Raw genomic sequence first — 25,838 nt, 5'->3', positions numbered from 1 at the left:
CATTAAAATAAAGTTAAAAAGAAGACATACTTAGATTTTCAGATGATAAAGCTGGAAGGAATAAGCTAGTACCTTAAATGACAGAGGCAAGGTTTTAGAATATAAAAAGTAGGGAAGAACCTTCCTGTTTCCTCAGATGGAAAACAGGGATGATAACAGCATCTACCATGAATAGTTTTAAGAGAATCAAATGAGTTAACTTGTAAAGCACTTTGCAAACCTCAAAATGCTATTGTAAGTAGCAGCTATTACTATTATAATAAAGGGAAAAGATGAAATTTTGATAGAAACATGGTTACAAAATATGCTTTGCAAAAGTCCTGCTATGGTGCCTTATTGTAGAAGGGATCTCAGAGACCATCTCATCTAATTCCCTGATTTTCCAGTTAAGGATTTAAACCTCCATCCTCAGGCTCCAGAGCCAATGCTCAGGAAGGCTTATCCAGCAGAGTTTAGGCTCTGGTAGGTTCTACCAAGCTGGAAAAGCTTCAAGTTCAGTCTTGGTGACAGACTGTTGACTGTCTGAGGACCAGCCAAACTAAGTGGGGAGAGACTCATTGTTGGCTGCTAGGTGATGGATATGGGGGCCATAGCAACCAGTGAAACAGCTAAAAATGCCAAACAGCTCTTGATCCCATGTAGCCCCCCTTCTGCTTCCATAGTCATGATGGCAGAGTGCTGGAAAAGGCAGCAGAGGATGCTAAGAACACTTAGACTGTCTACCAAGATTAATTGAGCTGTTGGTGCTCAATGGGGAAGCTTTGTCCAATGATCAACCAGTTGACACACTGCTTTGGAAACTGAACCACAGCCATCTTGACATTTTCATTGTAAATGAAACCAGAAAACATAAAGAAAATGCAGCCAGCTGAGGGGAAGCTTATACATTCTTTCTGGAGAAATGAGTAAGAGTTTGTAGAGAGATTTCCAGTCTGCATTCACAGGTAAGAAGTAGTATTTCAGGGGATCCTTGGCTACCTAATCTTGCAATACTTACAGTGACCGAGTTAAAAAATTACTCTGAAGAAATCTGACCCTACATTTTACAAAGAATAAAGTGAAGTTTTCTGGAGAATTTGATAACACACTCCACATTAAACCAAATTTACATTTTGATACTCAGAAACTTTGAGCTAAAGGATTGCAAAATTTATGTTAGAAAAACATATTTGATTGTATCAAGAAATGAAAAAGGCCAAAGGTTTACATGGGAACCTCACATCTACATCAGAATATTTTCTTTCAATAAGAGCGTTAGAAGGTACTGGCTATTATAAGCACAAAACTTTGGAAATGACTATGTCAACAGATAGTTGGCAAAATAACTGACTACTAAAATGGGAGTCATTTCAGAACCTTCAATTAGTACTCAGGTCATTGCTTAGAAAAAAGGCCCAAGAAAAGACAAAAGAACAAAGATGAGAAGACACAGAGTATGACTGAGAAATAGGACAAGGTAAAAACACTTGATTCTGACTATCATTTGTTGAATGATGTTTTTTGCTGTTGTTATTTTTCAGTCATATTTAAGGTTTTCTTGGCCAAGTGGTTTGCCATTTCCTTCCCCAGATCATTTTACAAATGAGGAAACTGAGGCAGATAAAGTTAAATGCTTTGCCCAAAGTTACACAGCTAGTATCTTAAGCCTGACATTCAGGAAGATGAGTGTTCCTGTCCACTCTGCCCACTTCAACACTTAGCTGCCCTAAATGATGTTTTAAGCAGTGCAAAAAACAAGTGCCATTTCAGCCAGAAAAGGTTTAAATAAGGAGGAGTAGACACAGTCTAAAAAATGTTGGATAATATGCTGTTTGATTACAGGCATTTAATTTAATTGCCTACTATGTGTAAGTTACCTTGCTAGGCACACAAAGGATATAAAAAGGTGAGGAAACACAAATAAGTAATATATAAATTAGAGAAAAGTAAGGACAAAGAAAAGCTTCAGAAAAGGTTATTGAGGAAAATTTGAGAATGAAACGAACAGTTTCAGTTAAGAAATAGGAGGGGTATGGCTTCATGAAGGAGCGTACTAGGCCATAAAGAAATATGTAGCCCTGATTATAACATGCTTTTAGATGATCAGTTCTTTGACTGAGTCTATCTTGAAAAGGAGCTAAAGGTGGTTAATGAACTGAATGTACAATTTTGAATAAAAGGAGATAAGAAAAAAACTGCATTTGGAAAATGATGCTGGGTTTTAAAAATTCCAAACTGCTCCCCTGTCACAAATCCCAGCTTTTTAACAGCAGTATTCTTCTGGGTTATATATCTCTATAAGGTTATATAACAGAAAATGAAAATTATTAGGAACCTTATAGGATAAAAAAATATATAAGTGAAAGTAGTCTGAAGCATATTACTAATGATGTTTTATACCTGAGAAGTGCTTAAAATCACCAAAAAATGTACTGAGGATGGAAGGTAAATTATTATTAAAAATGTGGGGGCAGCTAGGAGGTGCAGTGGATAGAACACTAGTCCTGAAGTCAGGAGGACCTGAGTTCAAATCCAGCCTCTGACACTTAATACTTCCTAGCTGTGTGATTCTGGGCAAATCACTTAACCCCAACTGCTTCAGGGAAAAAAAATCTATGTGCCAAAGCTTTGTGCTAAGTTGACAAAAAAGGAAAATGATATGCTAGAAGGGAGGAAAGAAACAAGCCCATTAATAATTCATTGTTGGTAGGCAGAGATGTGAACTGATCCAGGAATTTTGTTTTCACAAAACTATTAAACTCTATAAAACCTTTTCAATTAGTGACACCATTACCAGATTTCTATATCCCAAAGAGATCAAAGGGGAAAAGGATCTCTATATAAAAATATAGCAGCTCTTTTTGGGGTGGCAAAAAATTAGAAAATTAGGGGATGCTTATCAGTTGGGGGAATGGATGAACAAGTTATGGCATATAATTGTGATATAATACTATTGTGCTGTAAGATGAAAAAGATGATTTCAGAAATACCTGTGAAAACTTTATGAACTGAAAGAAAATGAAATGATCAAAAACTGGATAAAAATTTATACATGAACAATAGTATTGTAAAGACTGTAGAACTTTGAAAAACTTTAATCAACACAATTTTAGAAGACTTTAGATGAAATGTTATATACCTCCAGACAGCTGATAGACTAATAGTATAGACTGAAGCATATTTCCTTCCCTTTCTCCCTATCCCTTTTTGCTTGGGGGGAATGGATCATTAAAGAGATGGCTGAGAAACATCTAGAAAGGGAAACAGTGATGCAAAGAGCCAGCATAATAGAGATTAATGAAAAGTCCAAAAAAGCTTCACAAGTATGAGGGATGCATATGTAGAGAACAATTGTTTCGAAAAAGACCTTGGAGGTTTTAGTGGATTACAAACTGATTACAAGGCAGCACTGTGTTGTGGGAATTAAGGGAAAAAAATCTAATGCAATCTTGGGCTATATTGAGAGATGTAGCTTCCAGGAATTGGGAAGTCATAGTCCCACTTTGCCCTCACTGGACCTTATATGTAGTACTTCAGTTCTGGGCACTGCATTTAAGGAAGGGTTTTGATAAGCTGGAAAATGTCCACAGAGCTCCACAAGAGGGGATGGTGCAGGATTTGAGTCCTCAACATAGTACAATAAGTTGAAGGAACTAGCTATCTTTAGCCTGGAAAAAAGAAGATTTGAAGGAATATAACTGCTCTCTTCAAAAATATGAAGGGGGTTGTCATGTTGGAGAGGGACCAGAGTTATTCCATTTGGCTTGAGAAAACAGAATCTACAATAGACAGAAGTTACAAAAGAGCAGATTTATGCTTAATGTCTGAAAAATCTTCCTAATAGAGTTATCCCAAAGTAATATGGACCACCTTGGGAGGTGGTGGTTTCCCCCTCCTTATAGATCTTCAAGCAGAAATAACCATTTTTGGGATAGATCCTGGGTTTCTTTGGAGTATAGACTGGATGCTGTGGTCTCTTCCAACTTGCAAATTTTATATTCTTTAAAACAATGTCAAGGATATTTGGTAAGACAAAAGTAGATAGACCAGCCAGATGTACAAATAAAGGATAACAGATTGTCAGCATACGTGATCTTCTGTACCCACAAATATGAAAAGAACTAGAAGAGTCCAGTATGCTGGCCAGATTCTCTTTGGAGAATTTTCAAAAGAAGAGGATGAAGAGGTGAGGGCAGACTACAATTGGCACAGTGTGAGGAAGGCCTACACAGATGAGGTCATGGAACTATAGAAAGACTGAAATGTATTTAAGTTAAAAAGAAAATAAATTATGCAGATATAGGGTCACATAATTATAGAATTTTAGAGTTGGAAAGGTCCAGCCTTTGTGTGAAGTCCTCCAATAAAGGTCAATCCACCATTAAAGAGGAAGTTTTATTCACTTTCAGATAATTCTAATTGCTAGGAAATTTTCCTTTAAATTAAACAGAAATTTAGAAATATAGTTAAGATGGCAGATTAGAAGGAACCAGTACATTCTAGCTCAATTAACTACTTCCACTAGTCAGACAAGACATAAGTACCAGGCTGATGATCACTGATTGGGAAATCCAAGCAAAGTTATGGGGAATTTCTCCAAACTATATAGGCATAAGAAATATAGACACTGTGGGTGAAGGAAGTCTAGCCAGAAAGGTATGCACAATCTTTCAGCATGGTGACTGACTTAGACCTGCAATAATTTACTAGGCCAAGAAGTCTTAGATCAAGTATAGAGTGACCTAGCATTATGGAGGAAGCAGAAACAGGCACCAACTGGCAGTTCTGTCATTTGTGCCCCAGAGCAGGGAGACAACACAAGGAGGTAACTCTGCAGCTGTGTGGCTTTAACCTCATTATCCGGTCTCAGATCTAACCCCCAGCCCACTCTGGAATCTGTAAACAGAGCAAAGGGGCTCTAACTAAGAGAAACATTGTAGTTCTGTCACTCCAAACCTATAAAGCCTTCCAATTAAGTTGACAATGCCTGGGCCAATACTCCCAGTCTACTAATGCTCCAACTAGGTGCAAGGCACAGTGGTATTTCATAGACCCACAACTGACCTTGGAGCTCACAAAGTTCAGGTTTAAGAAGCCAGTGATCAGACTTTGTTCTGGATCAGCAAGCATTTATAAGTCCTCAAACATTTCTTAAGCACTTGCTCTAAGCACTGGATTTTAAATAGTTCCAGGTATTCTGAAAGTTTGTAAGTACCTAAGACTGAGCCACCTTATGAGAGCCTTGAATACCCAGAGAAAGTATTATCAGAAGCAAACAAGTTCACAGACGCTAGCTTTAACACAAAGTCCCAATTTAAGAAGTGAGACTGGAAGAATGTTTTTGTTTGTTTTTTAAGAAAAAAGTTTATCCTAAAAAAAAAAATAATATGGCGACAGGGACAGGGACACTCAAAACACAAACACAGAAGAGCATGACTCTAAAACATTATGAATAAAGCTTCAAAGAACATATTCAACTAGGATTCCTGAAAGAAAGTTTTAGAAAGCTAATATGTTAAAAATTATTTAAAATGTGAGAGCACTAGATGATAAAATGAGAAATGTAAAAGAGGAAAAAAGATTTAGGAGGATTAACAGCTTCGGTACAAACTATTAGATTCCTTGAAAATCAGAATAGATCAAATGTCAAATTAATCATCATATTATCTAAAGGCCATGAAACACTGTCTCCCTCCCTCCAACCTCCCCACATATTTAGACATAATGTATTTATGAATCATGAAAGAAAACTGTCCATAGCTTATAGGCAAAACAAATCAAAACAAAACTTCAAATAGCCAAAAAAGAAAGAATGTACCTAAGGTGCCTTCACAAAAGATTTAGCAGCCATCATTATAAAGCAGCAGAAAGCTTGGTAATAATTATTCTAGAATTCAAAGGATAGACTATAATAAAAAAAAATTTGTCCAACGAAATTGAGTTTAATCATACAGGGAAAAGAGATCTTTAACAAAAAACTGGAATCCAAATATTCCTGATGAAAAGATCATAGCTTAGTAGAAATTCTGAAATATGTAATATTTCCAAAGACTACAATGGATGAACACATAATATACATGCACTGAATAATAGTGTCTTAAGTTTAGAAGAAAACTTAAAAAGTTAAATAAGTTTCAAGAAGAAATAGACAGCAAAATAAAATAGTAGGGGACTTCAATGTATCCCTTCCAACTTAGGCAGATCTAACAAAAACAACAACAAAACAATAATACTATTAAAAGACCTGATCACAATTTTAGAAAAGTTAGATTTGATAGCTATTCAGTGAGATGAGAATAAAAAAAGTATACTTATTTCTCAATAACTTATGGTATCTTTGCAAAAACTGGCTAGTACAGTAGTATATAAAAACCTTATGCACAAATGTCAAAAAAGTAGAAATAGTAAACATTTTTACTGGTTGCAACAATGCTATTTCATAAAGGGCCACTGAAGCAATGATTCAAAATAATTGCATAATTTTTTTCTAGAATTTTATATTTCATAATTGTAGAATAAATAACAATTATAAGTAATTGGTAGATCAAAAAACAAAAAAACAATAAAAGAAACAGATAATTTCATTAATAATAATAGTAGCAATGAGAATAATGACAAAAGCAGTGCTTAGGGAAAATGTTTTAAATCACTAAACACTTTCATCAACAGAAGAGTGAAAGAATAGATCAATAAACTGGACATTCAATTAAAAAAACCTAAAAAAAAAGCAACATATTTAAAAATCCAATTAAATACCAAAATAGAAATCCTAAAAAATCAAAGATTTAAAAAATTGAAAATATTTAATTCTTAAACAAAGCAAAATCTGTGGAATTAATAAATAAAATTAGGAGCTGGTTTTTCAAGAAAAACTAATAGAACAAATAAAATAGAAAAAGTAATCATTAAAAGATAAATCACTGATTTTTTAAAAAAGAAAAATTACCTGTTTCAAAAATGAAAAAATGAATTAACAAAGGAAAAGAAATAAAGAAATTAAAAAACCTTTATCCAGTAATATACCAATAAAAAGGACAATCTAAATGAAATAGATGAATATGTGAATGTGCCCAGATTAACAGAGCAAGAAATAGAGACTTTAAATAATCTTTCAAAAAAAAAATTGAACAAGCTATACACATGAACTTCCAAAGGGGGAAAGATATCTGGGACAAGATAGAATTATAAGTAAATTCTATCAAGCATTCAAAGAACAATTTTAATATCATATGCACTACTTGAAAAAATAGTTTCCACCAAATTCTTTCTATAATACAAATATTGTTTTGATACCTAAACCTACTAAACTCAATAAGAAAATGTATAGACCATATTGACATGAATATTGGTGCAAAAATCAAAAACTTTAAAGAGATAGCGTGATATATAACAAAGATTATATATATACTATGACCAGAACCAATAGTGGTTTGTTTATTATTAGAAAAGCTACAAAAATAACTGCTCATATTAATGACAAGAAAATAAAAATCATGTGATTATATCAATAGATGCAGAAAAGGCTTTTGACAACATACAATAGCTATCTGAGTTTATAATACCAGGAAACAAAGAAATAAATGGAGCTTTCCTTAATATAAGTAATATCTATCTAAAAACAAGAGTGTGTGTGTGTGTGTGTGTGTGTGTGTGTGTGTGTGTGTGTGTGTGTAAAGATATATATAAAGGGATAAGCTAAGAGGATTTTCCAACAAGATCAGGATTCAAGCAACAATGCTTGTCATTGTGCTCTGAGCTAGTGCTCAAAATATTGGTGGCAGCAATAAGACAAGAAAAATAAATTGAGGCTGAATTAGCATAGGCAAAAAGGAAAATTATCACTTTTTGCAGATTACATGATGGTTTACTTAAAAAATTCAGAAAGTCACCTAAAGTGAAATGAAACAGTTGAAAACTTCAGTTGCAGCACATAAAATAAATTCACATAGAACATCAGCAATATCTATATACAAATCCAGCAGGAACATATGGAAAACAAAATTCCATTTTAAATAGCTATATGAATTTGTGCACAACCAAATATCATGCAATTTACGTTAGAAGAGAAATAAATGGGGAAAAATGTTTGATGTAAATTTCTCTGATAAAAATCTCATTTCTAAGAAATATAAGGTATTGATTCAAATTTATAAAGATAAGAGTCATTCTTCATTGGATAAATGATCAAGGACATGAATAAATGATTTTCTTAGGAGTTATCTCAAGTTATCAATAGCATAGGAAAAAATGCTCCAAGTAATTAGAGAAATAAAAATTAAAAGAAATCTGGGATCTGCTCTACCCATCAGATTGGCAAGAGGAATAACAAATGTTGAAAGGGGGGGGGGGACAAAGCTGCAGGAAAACAGGTGCATTAATGTATTGTTAGTAGAGATGTGAATTGATCTAGCCATTCTATAAAACAATTTGGAATTATTTCCCCAAAGTTACTAACCGTACTTAATCTTTATTCCTTCAATAATACCATACTATTAGTCTTTAATTCTCAAAAGAGAAAAAAAGAAAAAAAGGACCTATATGTAAAAAAAAAAACAACAAAAAAACAAACAAACCAAAAAAAAACTTTTGTTGTTAAAAACCTGGAAATTAAAAGAATGTTCATTAATTGGGGAATGGCAAAACAATTGTTAAAGGAACATAATTATTGTTTTGTTAAAAATGAGAAAGGAATAGGTTCAGAAGCTCCTGGAAAACTATAAATTAATGCAGACTGAAGTGAGCAGAACAACTTATAACAACATTGTAAAACAACTTTTGAAAGACTTAAAAACTCTTATTAACATAACAACCAACCAGGATTCCAGAGGACCCACAACGAAATATGCTTTTTACCTCCTGACAAAAAGGTAGGTGACAGCCTAAGACAAATATTTTGGACATGGCCAATCCAGGAATTGTTTTGCTTGATTATGCCTATTTACTACAATGATTTTACTTTTTTTTTTCAATAAGGGTGGGGAAGTGAAAAGTTTAGGAAATGGATTTTTGTTAATTGACAAAAAAATTTTAAGGTTACTTGAAAACCCTTAAATTTACCTTTTTGTAACTTCTACCCCCTAATTTTTCCCTGTGGGGTCAAAACAAGTCTATTCCTTTTTCCACAAGAAAATTCCTCAAATACTTGAAGACAACTATAATGTCTCCAAGTTATCTTTTTTTCTAAACATAACTAAATGTAGATCCAAGGATTTCCATCAACCTGGCTGTCAAGGTCTGATTTGAGAGAACTGGTTTGAAATAGGAGATAAGGTGACAAGAGTGGGACCACTATGTGTAAATGGGGACTGGGAGTGACAGGTAGGATACACATGAGACCATACAGAGTTGAGGAACAACTCAGGAAACCAGTAGGTTTTCTTCTGAACAGATTTGCAAAATCGTAGCTATGTTGAATTATCTGAAGGACTCTACTATGGACGAGAATGAGTCAAAGTTTTGTGGACACAGATGATGGAAAGAAGGAAACGTTTTCTGACAAAGCCCTCCAGGGGAACAAACAGCCTGGACTATCTTAACAAAGCAGTTTGCTCCTAGTCTCATTTTGGTGTTTAGGCAGAAGCTATACATATATTTGTAGGGAAATTCTGGCCAGTTAGGAGTTTGAACTAGATTAGAGACTCAACCTTGGGTCATGGAGTTCTTTATTAGTTTAGCTAAGCTTATGGATTCTTTCTGAAAATAATGTTTTTAAATGCATGAAATATATTTTGTCCCTATGAGACATTTTCCCTTTCTTTTATTAAATTAATTTTATAATTATAACATTTTCCCCTTTCTTTCTCTTTGCTTTCTCGCTGTCTCTCCTTCCACTATTATGAAAAACACTCAGGGCACTAGCAGGAACTGTATCCCTGAATTATAGGTGGCTCATGATGCCACAGAACTCTGTGCCAAGACCACTCTGCAGGCAGTCTGAGAAAGGAGAGAAATGAAAGCGTGGAAGTCCAGCCGGAGGCTGAGGCAGTACATGTTTCACTATGGTGCAAGGTTCTGGCAGAGCTGCATGACATGGAGAACATGGAAAAATCCATGGAAGCCCATTCCTGGACAGATGGCAAACCTATCAGTGGGTACTAGATCCTATGTGAACACTTGAACTGGGTTGGATTCAAGTGCTCTCTTTGGCTCTCTATTGAATCCCCACCTCCCATTCCTTGTGGCTCTTAACCATTGTCCTCACCCATAAGCTTCAGCACTAAGGCTATCTTGCCAAGTTTCCTATTTCAAATTCTTGGACCAAATTCTCAGATTTTATGCCTATGTGGGCAAAATTATTATTGTACCAAATATTTGACACAAAACATTCCTAAGTTATAACTCCTGCATAGTATACAATCCTGAAATCTTTTAAAAATATTTAGAACATAGATTTAGAGCTGAAAAGCCTTTGAATCCACCAAGCCCAACTTTATGCTTCTTCCCCATTTTAGGAGAAAAAGAAATGAAATGAGGTGAACTTATGGGCCAAATGAAGGAAGGTAAACTTATGGACCAAATAGTAAGATAGTATGGACGAGATAGTAAGACCAAACTGGATTAAAACCATTCCACCACAAATGACGTTTTTAGGTTGCATTTTACACTCACAATAATTCAGGCCCCAAATACTTGTTCAATTATCTATGCATTTCAAACATAAAGGATGTGGGGGCTTAAGTTTTCTGGAGAATTATCCCAACATTTCACCTCGACATTTCCTCAGATGCTCTGGCTGTCACTGAGATGCAAAGCTCAGTGTTTAGATGTTAGGTTTGTGGTACTCATTTCTTCTGTTTCCTTTCTCATAGTCAATGACACTCCCCTCCACTCATCCCCCCAGTTACCTTTGTGTTTTTCCTCTGTCTCCAGATCCTATTCACCCTGTCTCCTTGCTGTTTCTAGGTGCTTTCAGTGACTATCCATTTCCCACTCACTTTGGTGCCCACATCAGATGTCCAAGAAGCTGCTGAGAACAACTGTCTCCTCTCCCCAAGGAATTGTGCCCTCCCACTCCCCCTACCATGTGCTGGAGACTGCTGAACATCAGAGCTTGTGGGCTGGAGTGGACCAGCAGGTGGGGGAGTGAGGGTGACTGGCTGCTGGACTGCTGGGCTGGGCAGGGACTCAGGCAGGCTCTTCTCCCTGGGCATTGCCTCTTTCCAGGTATCTGGACCACATTGTTGGGTCTGTCAAAGAACGGGAGAGAGGGGTGATCTCTTTAGGTGTTTCCCCTGCCCCTCCCACCTTATACTTAGGTACTTCTGCTGAAAACAGAACCCCAAGCACTGGGACAAAACTTCTGGGTTAAGAAATTAACAAGGTCTCTGAAATCCAGACTCTTGAGTCCAGAGATGTTGTATATTAGTAGATCTATTATTTTCCTTGTTCTTGTTCCTCTCTGGATAAATGATACCTAAAAGGCTCTTGAAAAACCAAGGCAGATTCAACCTACTCAGCCTATGCAGTATCACACTGGGAGAAAGATTGCCAAGTTGGGTGTGACAGCCTATGCATTTTGTGGCTATCTGAGGATAGACCTCAGGGACTGGCTAACTCACCGCTGGTGAAGCAGGCTGTAGTTGGAGGATGACAGCTGATGTGTGCTGGAACCTGCGTTGGGGTGTGTGGAGCAGGCCCTCAGAATGCCCATTCTTGGGCCCAGCCTCTGGGCTGGATGGCTGCCCTTGCTGGCTGTTGCCAGGTTTATGCTGATTGGTAGCAGGACACTGCAGTGGGAGGGTAGGGATTGCTGAACCTAGTGACATGGCATGAACTTCAGGGCTGGACTGCATGGCAACTCCTGGCAGAGCTGATGCAAGCTGGGACTGGGGCTGTGATTGGGGCCGGGACTGTTGGGACTGTTGCTGTGACTGCTGTTGCTGCTGCTGCTGCTGCTGTAGAGGTGGCTGCTGCTGCTGCTGCTGCTGCTGTTGCTGCTGCTGGATGACAAACTGGGGTTGCAGATGCTTTGATGGGGACTGTGGAAGGAGTTGATGTGGCTGCAGCTGGGTGTAGGCTGGTGAGGAGAAAGATTCAAGTTAGGAAGCTTGGGTCAACTCGCTTTTCATTTGTCCTCCTCCCTTACTCCCAACACTTCCTTCCCAATTTCATATCCTTTCCTTTCCTCATAGAGCCAAAAAGTCTGTTCCCTGAGGTGGCTGCATTTCCATTTTTGTAGATATTTCCCTGATATTTATATAGTGACTTCCTGAAGTGGCTTGCTGATCAGCTCCCCTGCCCATTTTCAAAACTCATTTTCCTCTCATCCCATCCTAGTGATTGCTCTGGAGTCCAAGATAGTTGCAATGCTGTCTTATTAGGTGTTACTGCTCATTTGGGACTTATCATATATTGCTTTATGTGGTTAGTTGTCTTTTCATATGCATTTTACTATATCTTCTCAAAGAAAGGAGTTCTTATGGGTCATCACCTTCTCAAACTTTGTATCTCCCTCAATGCCCAGTGCACTGGCACATAGCAGGCCTGTGACAGACTGCCTCTACTCCATACCCTTGCCCATGGAGCTATCAAAGGCATCTAGTGAGCTTGGGTAGACAAGCACTGAGCCTGGCCCTTTCATGTCTGCCTCTCCACAGACAGACCTACTCCCAGTTAGAGGTCTGCAGAGCTCTATGGTCATGTATAGATACTTTTAAGAGATTCCCAAATGGCCAATTATAATTGTATGCACAAAGTGAACAAGAGTCAACTTAAATTCTAGTGCTCCTAGTCAAAATTTCAAAAAAGATTCTTACTGCAAAATAAGTTTCCATATTCTCAGGAAAGGCCAGGATCACCAGGAAAATGTCTATGTTCACAACCCAAACTTTATAGTCTGGGACTAAAATCCCAGAGAAAAAGAACTGGTTCAAAGAATTATATATCAACAAAAACTATATAAAAGGTAGAAGTGAAAGGAATACTATCTCAGTAGTGAAGAGAAGTAAATTTCTTATACATTAAAAAAAAAATGGAAGAATCAAAGTTAAAATTATGGCAAATATATTTTGATTGCAATTAGAAATGTATGCAATTAAAAATACAACCAAAGTATGAAAAATAAAAGAGATCTGAGTAAATATAGAAGATTAAAAAAATCAATCTGTTGAAAATCTCCATAATGATATAAATTTATAAAGGTGAATCCACTTGGTTTAGGTCCATCAGAAGAAGTTACTTTTCTTGCCCCACCCAATCACAAGATTTGAAAAAGAAAAGACCTTCCTGGTAACCTAGACTAATTCATGTGGGAAAAGAATCCTCCCTATATTGTACCTGACAAGTGACTATTTGGTCTTTGAATAAACATTTCCAAGGAAAGGAGAGACCATTACCTGTGGAAGTAGCCCCAAACTGTTAGGAAGATCCTGACTTCCAGTTTAGATTGACCTCTATATAGCTTCCATCTCTCACTCCTCATTTTGTCCTTTGGGGCTAGACAAAGCAAGGTAAGTCCCTCTTCCACATGTTGCCCTTTCCAACACTTGATTTTTTTTTTTTAAACATTTTTAAAAAAACTTTTGAGTTTTAGTTTTTCTCGCTTCTTCTCTCCTTCACTGAAAAGGCACTTGAAAACACTATTTCCCTCGAAGACTTTCTCTAGGTTAAACAAACCCAGATCCTGCAACTAATGGTTATATAGCATGGACTTGAAGCTTTTCACTATCCTGACTGTCTTCCTCTAGACTCCCTCCAGCTTTTACATGTTGTTAGGCATAGTCCAAGCTCAAAGCCACACATTATTTGGTTAAGTACGAGAGCAGAATACAGTGAACCTCTCACCTACCCATTCATGGAAGTTATGCCCTGCACAGAGGAGCATAAGATTTTGTTAGCACTTTTGGCTGATAAATCACACTGCTAACTCATGAGGAACTCATGATCTAAGAAAGCTACTAGATGCTTTTTAAATCAGCTGTCTTACCAAGTCTCCTCTATCTTGTACTTAGGAGTCTTTTGTACACAGAGGCAAGACTTCATATTTACTCCTAGTGAATTTCATCTTAATAGATTCATCCAATTGGGCTCAACAGCCTGATGAAATTCTTTTGGATCCTTATTCTTCCATCTACTGACACGTGATCATTAGAGCTCTATTGCTTCTCAGATGCTGTTTACTTATTTGTGTATATATTGTGTGTTGTTGTGTCTCCCTCACTCCCCACAGCGTCCATTAGAATGTTAACTCCTTGAAGATGAAATATTTCACATTCACTTTTCTATAACCTTGTGCGCTGTGTGAAGTAGCCACTTAGAAAATATTTGTTGAAATGAAGTGATTCAGGCAATTCCAATAGATTTGTGATGGAATCATTTGCATTCAGAAAGAGGACTATGAGGACCGAATATGGATCACAACATAGTATTTTCACCTTTTTTGTTGTTCTTTGCTTGTTTTTTTCTCATTTTTTGACTTGATTTTTCTTGTATAGCATGATAAATGTGAAAATATGTTCAGAAGAATTGCACATATTTAAGTTAACCTATACAAGATTACATGCTGTCTAGGTAAGGCAGGAAGTGAGATGGCAGGGAGAAAAATTTAGAACACAAGATTTTGCAAAGTGAATGTTGAAAACTATCTTTGCATGTATTTTGAAAATAAAAAGCTATTATTAAAGTAAAAAAAATTCAAATAAAAAATTTGAATTTTTATCAGCATAACACACAATTTACAAAAAGGAAACATGTTAAACTGTAACTTGAAAATGTTCAACTTCATCTATTATCAAAAAATGAAAATAGCTCAGATATCAACTTATATCTATCAAAAATAAGAAAAACTAACAAAAATTGAGTAAAGCTGTAGGAAATATGGTACAGAAGAGATGAAATAATATTCTAGCTGTGGGCCCCAGTAAGAGTCTCTAGGCCTTAGTCTCTCCATACTCACAAAAACATTTCTATTAACACTATTATTGCAGCACTGTCTTATGTATATTCTTTTATAAACCGTCTCCATATTAACTTATCATCTGTAATTGTATTATGTATTATGTTTATCTATGTATCTTTGAGGACACAAGCCTTTGTCTTTGCAGCAGGAAAGTAGCACCCACCAGCTTTATCCCCCCCTCTCCAGTGTTTCTACTTTTTTTTTTTTCCCGAAGTTTCTTCAAGCCTCAGAGAAATTTGCTTTGTCTAACCCTAGTCACCAGGAAGGATAAAAGGAGTAAGAAATCAGAAAGATGAGTAAAAAATGTTTTTTTTTCCCCACAGACCCCCAAATAGTCTGTTTGGAGGGCATATTGCCTGCACCCTGAATTAGGTAAGAAGGAAATGATATGGTTTAGTCACTCTCACTTGACTGGAAGAGAGGACTGGTTGAGTCCAGCAAGTCAGAAATCTTTACAACTACCTGAAGTTTTTGTGAAACAGATGGGTTCTGACTAAAACAAAAAGACTGGGAATGTGGCAACGTGCCCAATCTCATTGTGAGTGCTGTAACCTGTTTCTGAGGTAGAAGAGTAGACGGCAATAGCAGCAGTCTTTTGTAAGACAGCAGCAGCAATGCTCATGCAGAGCAACCACAAGAAAGCTTCCAAGTCTCAAAGGGAGTTAAGAGACCTGAGTAAAGCTGGTCCCATTCACTGGTCCCGAAGAGGCAAGACATCAGTGCTGCAAGGGACCATGAATCTAAGGATCAAAACCTAGGAACAATGAGGCAGAGAGACCTGAGCCAGGGTATCAGAACAAATTAGGAACAGGAATCATACAGACTGGATAGATCTTGAGGAGGGAGGGGCTGACTGACCAGCAACTCTGATCCCAACTGGGAACTCAATCTATTTGGAGAGACCTTAGTTTTAGTTGGGGGTCTCAAATATTCATTACTATAAACTGAGAACAACCTGACTCCCTAGCAATAAGTCTTTTCTTCCCCTTGCACTGATGGTGGAAAGTGAAAGGAGCAGTTCAACGCTTGGGAAGATTTTAGAGGCAATCTTGTTCAGATACAGATTGGACTTGATAGCCCCTAGAATTCCTCCAAATTCTTGAGATTTGGTGATTCTATGGGAGCAAATCACAATTACCTCTTAAAACATTTCCTCTAGTGATGGAATAGGCAAGTGCCCTATTGAAGCTGGAGTCTACAAGCAGGGAAGGCTTCCTGGACTGCATATGGGTCTGGATATGAATCCTAGCATTTGTGTTTAAATTTTTTGTCCTCTGCTTTAGAAGTGGGATGTATATTTGCATGGGAACTAAGGGTTTCTTGGAAAAAAAGCTAGAAACAAGCCAAATTGACTTCAGCCAAAGGAATAATTATTGAAGGGCTTGGAAGAATGGACCTAGTTTGTGTAAACGTCAACTTTAGGAATGGGGCAGTAATTATGTGTCATATTTCTTTCCTAAACTAAAACTCCATAAAAGCCCTGACAATGTACTCACCTGCATCACACTAGAAATATTTTATATACAATGGGTGTTAATAAAAAAATTAATAAAATTTTAAATTTAATGGAAGGAAAATGAGAAATGGTTAATCCTGATGATTATTATGTATGGGAGGATGATTATGAATAACTAAGAGAAATGTGGAATTACTGAATTCTGTTTTCAACATCAAAGGTAAAGATCTCTGAATCAGGGAAAATAAAACAAAAATGGTTAACAGGCTAAGATAAATCATAAGAGAGCATTTGGCTTAATTAACTTAAAACTATTGGGCTGGACAGAATTGTATTCTATAGCACTGAAAAAACTTGTGAATAATGACTGTAATCTCTGGAGAGAATGGAAGAGATGAAGGAATAGAAGACAGATGTTGCAATTTTCAAAAAGGGGAAGACGACAGATTATATAAAATATAGGATGGTGAGCTAGGTGTCAATTTCTAGCAAAATTTTTTATTAGTTAAGTTTTGTGAGGACCTTAGAAGGGTGATGGTCATTAAAAACCATGAATATATTAAAAACAAGTCATCCTAGATTGAAAATGTTACAACCAGTATTTCTTTTTTTCCCCATAAAATAGTGAAAGGTAGTTAAGGAGAAAAATAAGCCTGAAATTGATGAATTTAGGACAACAAACATAAAATTGAACATATCTCCCAACATTTTTATAAATGGTTTATTTTCATCAATGAATAATAATGGAACCATTATATTTGAGCTGCCCAGATTATAAGCCCAAGAAATAATTACTGAAAAGCTTACAAGTCCTCAATATAACTTAATTTAATAAACATGTACTGTCTCTTCTATATTTATGATACCGTAGTTAGCTAAGTACTGGGGATACAAAGACAAACTACTAATTATTATCCTACACTCAAGAGTTGTTAGTGGATGGAATGGTGGGGATATAACAGGTAGATAGATAAATAAATATAGGATAAGTTGAGAAAGAAGAGAGTTCTAGCAGCCAAGAGAAATGAGGAAAAGCTTCAAGTGAGAGGTAACACCTAAGCTGAGTCATAAGAAAAGCAAGGTAGCGTTAAAGAGAGATCAAGGAGGAAAGTCTCTACAAAGGCATAAAGATGCAAGATAGACTCGAATTTGGGGGAAGAATTAGAAGAACAGTTTTATTGGAACAGAGGGGAAAACAATATCAAATAAAATTGGCCAAACTGAAGAATCTTCTTGAGATGGATAGGCCCGGGGAAATATTAACTTGGCAGGGGAGAGACTAGAAAAAGACAAATCAATTAGGATTTTTCAGTAGTCTAGATAAGAGGTAATGAAGGTCAGGAGTGAGACCCTGAGGGCAGAATTGGAGAAGGGGACAGGGGCAAAAGTCATTGAAGAGGTAGAACACTCTAGATAAAGAGTGACAGAGAACAGAGAATCAAGGATGATTCCAAGGCTTAGGAGATAGGTAAAATGGAAACATCAACAAAAAGGAAAAAAAAAAAGTTTGAGAAAAGGCTAGGTCTAGAAGGGAAAATAATTAGTTTGGATTTGGATATTTTCCGTTTGTAAGATATCTAGCAGTGGCTCCAGTCCCATTTTGATGGGGCTAGAGTTTAACAGAAAGTTGGCATAAAGATAATGCTGGAATCCACAGGAGCTGAGGAAGTCACATGCACAGAAACCTGAGAGAGATAAGGTGAGCAGATGGTGATGGGACAAAAGGCGATGCCATACAAACACTGGTTGAAAGAACTAGGGATGTTTAACCTGCAACGAAAATCCTCTTATGTGTATAAGTCCATAAGTAACTGACGAATTGGCATATGGGGGAAAAAAAATTAGATCTGTTCTGTTTGGTCTTCAGGGGGGAAAATGAGAAGCAATAGATCAAAGTCTCAGAAAGGCAGGCTTTGGTTTGATAAATTTATTTTTATTTTAATTTAACAATTAGCGCTGTCCTGAAGTAAAATTGGTTGTTAGGAGAGGCTCTAATTAGACTAACTGCACTTCAGTCTGAGGCCAGCTGATCATTATTCAGAAAGTCAAGGATACTAGGATTCCTATTTGAGGTACTTGGTTTCTTAGGTCCTTCTAAATCTGAGTTTCTGTGAATAAGATGGCTTTCTTTTATTCAATGGGCTTTAATTTTATAATCATAAAACATGAGAAATACAAAGAATATATGATCCTGCTGTGTTTACTACATGTTGGTTTCAGGAAAAAATTTTGACTGGATAGAAGAAAATACAGCTCTGAAATTTAAAAACACATTTTAAATTATGTAATAAAAGTTCTTAATTTGCCAGTTCTACAAAACAGGCAGTTTGCTGAGTCAACATTTTTTGAGATTCTGCCTCAGTCACCCAAATGTATTAGCTATAGTTTCCAGCTTTGATTCATTTGCAAATTTGATAAGCATGCCATTTATGCTATTATCTAAATCACTGATAAAAATGCCAAATAGCACAGGTCTAAGCACAGATCCCTGGTATGGAGACACACAGAATCATTAATAATAATCTGAGTCTAATTATTCAACTAGTTTCACATTTTTCTAAATATATTACCCACCACTATAGTGTTAGGATTACTAGGTGAGAACTCAGGTTGTCTGGACAGTGACGATGTGAGAATTCAGGTTGTCTGGACAATTACAAGGTGAGAACTCAGGTTGACTTGACAGTTCTCTGGCTCAGACCTTTGGTTGGGCCTTTAAAGGGAGTTTACACCTTGGGAATTCTAAGAGGAGCAAATTCATTGGTGGAAGTATTTCCCCACGCCCCATTGAGTTCTCACCTGCCTATTCTCTGGGAGGATAAAAGAAGGGCACCATTGGGTCTGAGAGAATTGACTCTGGGCTGAAAGGACAAGAGCTGGAGGAGATTCAGAGCTCCCAAGAAACCTTCGTACAGAGGAAAAGATTTTACAGATCTTCCAGAGAAGGATTATAATTGAGCAGATGACCAAACCCTCACAATTCAAGAACTTTACAACCTAGTACAAGTCTTTCTTTTCTAGAAAAATACCATGAGATAATTCATCAAATAGTTCACAAAAATTTAGATGACCTAATAGATTCCTCTTAAAAATCCTATCAAACAAATGTGAGTCCAGAATGATACTTTTAAGTCACGGTGGATCTTTGTAATCATCAACTACTTTTCTAGATATTCACTTACCATCTCTTCAATAACCGAGCCTAGAATTCTCCAAATAAAAATCAAGTTCCATGGCCTATAATTTATAGGCTCCAAAAGATACTATGACATATCAGAGGCCATTGAAAGCCCAAGGTAATCACATATCAAGCTCTGTGCATCTTGGCAGAGGTCTCTACTTTTGTGCCCATTCACTTCTTTGGGAGGTACAGAGAAGCAGATTCCTAAAGACTTCTTTGGAGTTCAGGAGTTATGACAATGTAGAGGGGAAGTGGCTAGAGATGGGAAAAGGCATTTTGTATCTGCTGTTGACAAATTGCTTCCAATCAGTCTAGTCAGTGGTGAGTAGCTACAACTTAATTGTCTGTATAACAGCCTATTGATGTGGTTAACCTGCCAGGCATGGAAATCCTGGTTTTCCAAATAATGTCCTTGCCCACAGTTTATGAATATGAAGGTGAACCTACTACTAAAGTGTGCTTGTGGAATCAGACATTAGTTCTGCTGTGAGGGAGTTGGTCTCTAGACATTTCTGGTCAGGACAATAAGGAGATGCCACATTCCCTCCAGACAGGGCCTCCAGACCTCCAGGGCTTCTTATATTGTGAAAAACATCTCCCCCCACCTCTATTTTTTCCCCTTTCAGGAGCAGTTAGATTGCAGGATAAATAAAGGCAGGATTGGTGAATGGGAGAGACCCAGTTTGATCTCAGGACAGTCTCTGTGTAAATAAAATTATATTTACATCTGATATATAACTAATGATTATGATAATGGTATGTACTTTTTCTTTACAGTGTAAGCTTACAGTGTAAGGTGCTACAGCAGGTCAGAGAGAAGAACTGTTCAAGTGAGAAGCCTAGAGATAAAATAGTTGGAGATTTCTATAAAATGAAATAACCAATGTAGTTCTTTTGGTAGTGACAAGATCCCTCACAAGGATATAGTTTTAGGTGTAATGTAGGTATTCCCTTATTGGTTTTTTATGGGTCTCCAATTTCCTCATCTCTTCTAACTTCAATTGAATAACCAATGCTGGATGAAGGACAGCTTGGATGTTCTCTTTTGGAGGGGGATCATTGAGCTAGGCCACCAATCATCAGTCCAAAAGATCTTAAAATACTAGTCCCTGATAAACCTCCAAGAAAGTCAGAAACAGAAGGGGTTCATGTACACCAAAATATTCAACAGCAGTACTGTTTTTGATAGCAAAGACCCAGAAACAGAGCACATGTTCATTTTGGGGGGAATGGCTATGAACATTATGATACTCAAATGTAATATTACTCTACCATAAGAAGCAATAAATATGAAGAATTCAGAGAAGTCTGGGAAGACTTACATGGACTGATGCAGAGTAAAGCAAGTAGAATCAAGGAAACAATAGACACAATCATATCATATTTCATTTCATATCAATGAAAAAGACAATTAAAATGAGGAGATAATCATAATGATTAAGCTTATCCCCAAAATGGAGATGAGAAAATGCACTTTTCCTCTTTTTTGAAGAGTGGGGGAATATGGTATGGAACATTATATAAATTCACTTGATATATTGGTTAGTTCTGCTGAATTGTTTTCTTTTTTCCCTCTTTGGTCTTTTTGGTTTTTCATTATAAGGAATGGTTTCCTTTGTTATAATGAGGTTAAGGAAGCAGGGAGGGATACATTTCTAAATAAAGGTGATATAAAAGCCAAACTATATCAATACTTATTAAGAAACTTAAAAATACTGAATCTTCAATCTGAAAAATCCCAAGTAATACACAAAATAAAAATGCATAACCTGGTGTTCATACAGATCATGACAGCAGGCCAGGAAGATCATCTTCCTGCAATCTCATATACAGTTCAGACTGCTCATCCCCTATAGGTTAAATTTCATTGATTATAACTCTGCCATCTGCCAGCAAACTGAGTATTGATGGGAGACAGTCCCAGATGGCTATATAGATATGGCAAAGTTATAATTTTCTTCTCTTCTTCCTGAAAAGTAGTAACAGGAGGTCTGAAGAGAAAGGAAGGACCAACTGAACACAACTTGCCTCATCTAATCTCTCTTTTTTTTTTTCTGAAACCCTTTTAGATCTGTAAGCTCTGGCCTCTACAACTGATATTAGAATTGACAGTCTCGGGAACCAGATCAATGACAGCTAACTGACCTATGTGGGGTCATCTCTTTGCCTCAAAAAGCACTTTGAAAGACTTTCTGGCTCAGAGATTGGCAAAGGGCCATGGCAGAATACAACATATGTCTGCTCCAGGCAATGCTTTTGGCAGTGTTAGGAGTACAACAATGTCTGTATTATGCAACACCAGGCAAGAGACCCTTAACACTATCAGGAAGAAGAAAGTTTCTATTTAGGCAGAGTAATTTGTAATGCCTTCCAGTTTGCAAGAGTTGGTCTCTTGGATTATTCTTCAGAACTTTTTCAACTAGCACGCCTGAAAGGAACATTTGCTTTTTAGGAACCAAGTTCCTAGAGTTTCAGAGACTTCTGAGTCTGCCCTAGCTGGGATCCAGAATATTTTGGTGATGTGCAAGTTCAATTCTGAGAATCAAAACATTAGTGGCTGTGAGTGAGGGACCTTAAGGACGAGTTGGTGAAGTAGCAAATTATGATCCTATGGTGATGGATAAGCTAATTCATGGATGGCCTAGGACCTGAGTAGTATTCTGGGACTGGGAAAATGGAACCTTTTACTCCCCTGAGCTATGCCAACTGTCCTCAGCCCTCTTATATGTAAATAATCATTAAGTGGATATAGCTGACAATGAGATTCAATATGGTCATGTCAGAAGACTATGGATAACTAGATAGGCTAAACCTTCCTTAAACTGATCAGTTGGGGCATGAATCTAGTCCTGAATTAGGATCTAGAAGGGAGCTATCATAATCTCCTGCTCTGCCTGAACTGGTGTATTTACTAGTTGACAAATGTGAATCAAAAGGCAGGCTTCCTAAAAGCTTAGCCCAGGGAATCTTAGCTTTATCTTACCTGCAAGAGCTGGCTATCCATTTGATCACCCTCAAACTCATTGAAAATAATACCTTATTGGATAATGTGGAAGACTTCTGCCTAAAGTCAGTGTTTCTGGGTTAGTCATGACAGTCAACAAGAGAAGGAAAACAATGGGTATCAGTAAGCTGGTGCCTTGTCTCTTGAAGAGCCTCTGCTTGAGACAATATTCTTTTCTTAGTAGTATGCCCCTTCTTCACTCTCCTGTACTGGTACTGCTGAGGACCTAGACAATGGCACAAGTATTAGCATAGCTAGCTTTTTATTAAGTCAAGCTATTGCTACAGCCCTAGGAGGGCAGGAAATCTCTTACAGGATCAGTCCTGAAGTGACACTTTTGCCACCCCCCTCACTTTCTAAAACATCCCCTTCTCTCTGTCCTAATGATAGTAGTATGCCCTCTAAAATCCATCCTCCCTTATAGGAAGGAGAGCAATCTTATCTTTCTACATATTGAGTAGGAGCAGAATTGCCCAGCATCTGCAGCTCTCTCCTTACTTGGCGTTGCTGTGCCACAACCAGGTGTAACATGCTAGGGTGGCACATTCTTTTACGTTCCAGTGTCTGCTGTTGAGTAGTCCTTCTTTGGGCTGTGGGCTTAAGAGAAAGCTCAGCTGATATGATCAGAAAAGCAGCTAACTCTAGGCTAGATCTTAAACACAGCTTCAACATGGCATAGCTGCTTGATTCTCCCAAACAGCAGAAATCATAACCCCAGAACAGATACCCTTGGGAAGAATCTTATGCTCAACCATAATAAAGGCAAAGGAAGTGAAAGATGGGGAACTTCATCACTGCTAACCTACTCGCCTAGCTGACCTGGGCTCGCTCTCCTCCTCTCTGCCTCTATTTTTGTTTCTGTCTTTCTCTAAAAGACTGGGTCTCCTTATCTTGCCCAGCCTGGAAGTACAGGGGCTACTCTTAGCCTTTACCTTACTAGGAATTGGTACAATTCCTTGCTCTGTTTCTGACCAGGGCTGGATTGCTTCTCCTTAGGCAATGTGGTACTAGTCCTTTCCCAGGGGCTTACCATGTAGATACCAAACAGTGCAGGTGCTAGATTGGCATAGCCCTCTGTAATTCAAAACTCTAGAGCTCAGGAGATCTAGTAGCCAGTCTCTAATTGGGATGTTATTACCATGCCAAATTTCCACCTACATTCAAGACACTCAAATATGAACAATGATATCTTAGCTATATTCTCAAAATCTGATGATTCTGAATGTATCAGTTGTATTTCTAATAATCAGAATATTCTGATAACTCAGTATTCTGATGAGCTGTAGGTCCTGATAGAAGTGACAGTGACATCAGCCTCTCATAAAATCATTTGTTTTCTACTGGGCAATCCTTCCACCCCCATGGCAAGAGCATCTCTTCCCTGATACATGTGATACTATGGCCTTTTTTTTTTTTTTTTTTTTTTTTTTTCTGAGGCAATTGGGTTTAAGTGACTTGCCCAGGGTCACACAGCTAGGATGTGTTAAGTGTCTGAGGTCAGATTTGAACTCAGGTTCTCCTGAATTCATGGCTTGTTCTCTATCCATTGCGCCACTTAGCTGCCCCCACTATGGCCTCTTTCATCTCCACAGCCCCATTCTCTTTACTATCATAAAAAAGAGAATGATTTCTTACTGATAGTAAAGTTCTTTAAATATGTAGATGACAATGTACTCGTATCAATATTTGGACTCCTAAATGCCTTCTTAAATAAATTGCAAAAAAAGTCATCCATCCAAAATGGAAAAACAAAGCAGGCAAAAATGCATACTGCCCAGATTATGACATGAAACTATATGGGTACCCTATCAAATGAGTAGTCATATATGTATCTCAGTCAGCCAATATAAATGGACAATAAGATGGACTCAGGTTTGAGCTGGAGGAGAAGCTGGGGCTCAATCATATTTGAGATTCCAAATTGCTTGCCACTACAAAACCTACCTCTCGATTTCTTTTTAAAATTATTATAGCTTTTTATTTACAAAACATATACATGGGTAATTTTTTTCAACATTGACCCTTGCAAAACCTTCTGTTCCAAATTTTCCCTTCCTTCCTACCCCTTCCCCTCAAGCTGGCAGGTAGTCCAATACATGTTAAATATGTTAAAATATATGTTAAATCCAATACATGTATACATATTTATACAGTTATCTTGCTGCACAAGAAAAATCAGATTCAGAAAGAAAAAAAACCTGAGAAGAAAAAAGTGCAAACAAACAATAACAGAAAGAGTAAAAATACTATATTGTGGACCACACTCAGTTCCCATAGTCCTCTCTCTGGGTGTAGGTGGCTCTCTTCATTACTGAACAATTGGAACTGAAACCTATCTCTCTAAAACAGTTTTTTCCTTGTGGTATTCTGTGGTAATATAACATGATACCTGTAAAGAAGGGGAAAATAGAAAGATAGTAAAACACGTTTCAAGGGATGGTTTGTGCCCAAGAAGCAAAATAAGACACCTTTGGGAGAGTATGTACACTGAAAAAAGGAGATGGGTCAGTTACTGAATAAGAATGGGAGAATAGATGAACAGGCTGGATGTCACATCATTATGCCCAAGAAACATGTAAAACAACAAAAAGAACTCCAGGACACTGAATAGATTTTCTATGAAAAATCAGAGACAGGAAATAGAGAGTTAAAAAAAAATGTAAAAGGGCTATGATGGGCCTTAGTGGAAAGATTATCATACTGATGAGAACAAGCAAAGAATGCCACATTTATCTTTTGTAACAGGGTTACTATACCAGTGGAATAGGGGAATGAATAAACCCAAATTTCAACAAGAAGAAGAAAGAAAGTTTCTCCGGTTACTGCTGTGGTCAACCTGGAGAGATAAAGGATACATGATGAAACACTAAGGTCAATTCAGAACTGATTGAAAGTTGACTGCCATATAGCTCCTTGTGGTCTGTTAAGTTGGTTTATTGTTGCAATGCAAAATTTTAAATCAGTGACTTGGATAAAGACAGATATCAGATGTTTATCAAATCTTCTAATGACATAAAAGTATGGACAGTTTGATTTGGCAGCCAAAAAAATTTAATGTAATCTAAACTGCATTAGTGGAGAATACAGAGATAGCGATCCCACTATATTCTTCTCTAGTCAGAAGGTATCTTGAATACTGTGCTCAGCCCTGAGTACCAAATTTTAAAAAGGACAAAGATAAAATTGGGACATGGTCATAGAAGAGGCACCAAGAAAAAGTGAAAGGCTATGCTGGACAAAAATTAGTTGAAAGAACTAAGGGATGTTTAGCTTAGAGAAAGGAAGCCTAAAGAGAGGGAGGAAGCAGGGTCATGATGATTAT

At 37.1% G+C, this 25,838-nt stretch overlaps 1 protein-coding gene and 1 long non-coding RNA gene across 7 annotated transcripts in view; one reads left to right on the top strand and one right to left on the bottom strand.

Annotated features, from left to right (window-relative positions):
- The window catches only part of PHC2 (polyhomeotic homolog 2), a 139,572-nt gene that overhangs the window by 24,261 nt on the left and 89,473 nt on the right, over positions 1-25,838 (bottom strand). For all 6 annotated transcript variants that reach the window (XM_074305510.1, XM_074305513.1, XM_074305514.1 and 3 more), the window contains 2 exons: positions 11,538-11,995; positions 11,000-11,165 (listed from right to left, as the gene is read on the bottom strand). In XM_074305510.1, the coding sequence (XP_074161611.1) occupies positions 11,000-11,165; positions 11,538-11,995 (624 nt within the window). The remainder of the gene's footprint in view (positions 1-10,999; positions 11,166-11,537; positions 11,996-25,838) is intronic.
- Positions 658-11,315, top strand: LOC141563848 (uncharacterized). Its single transcript, XR_012488525.1, has 2 exons — positions 658-944; positions 10,882-11,315. It is a non-coding gene; the product is annotated as an uncharacterized LOC141563848 (long non-coding RNA).

Source organism: Sminthopsis crassicaudata, chromosome 3 (assembly GCF_048593235.1).
Source record: "Sminthopsis crassicaudata isolate SCR6 chromosome 3, ASM4859323v1, whole genome shotgun sequence".
NCBI lineage: Eukaryota > Metazoa > Chordata > Mammalia > Dasyuromorphia > Dasyuridae > Sminthopsis > Sminthopsis crassicaudata.
The sequence above is the reverse complement of the archived record's forward strand: the minus strand, read 5'-3'. Positions and strand labels throughout refer to the sequence as shown.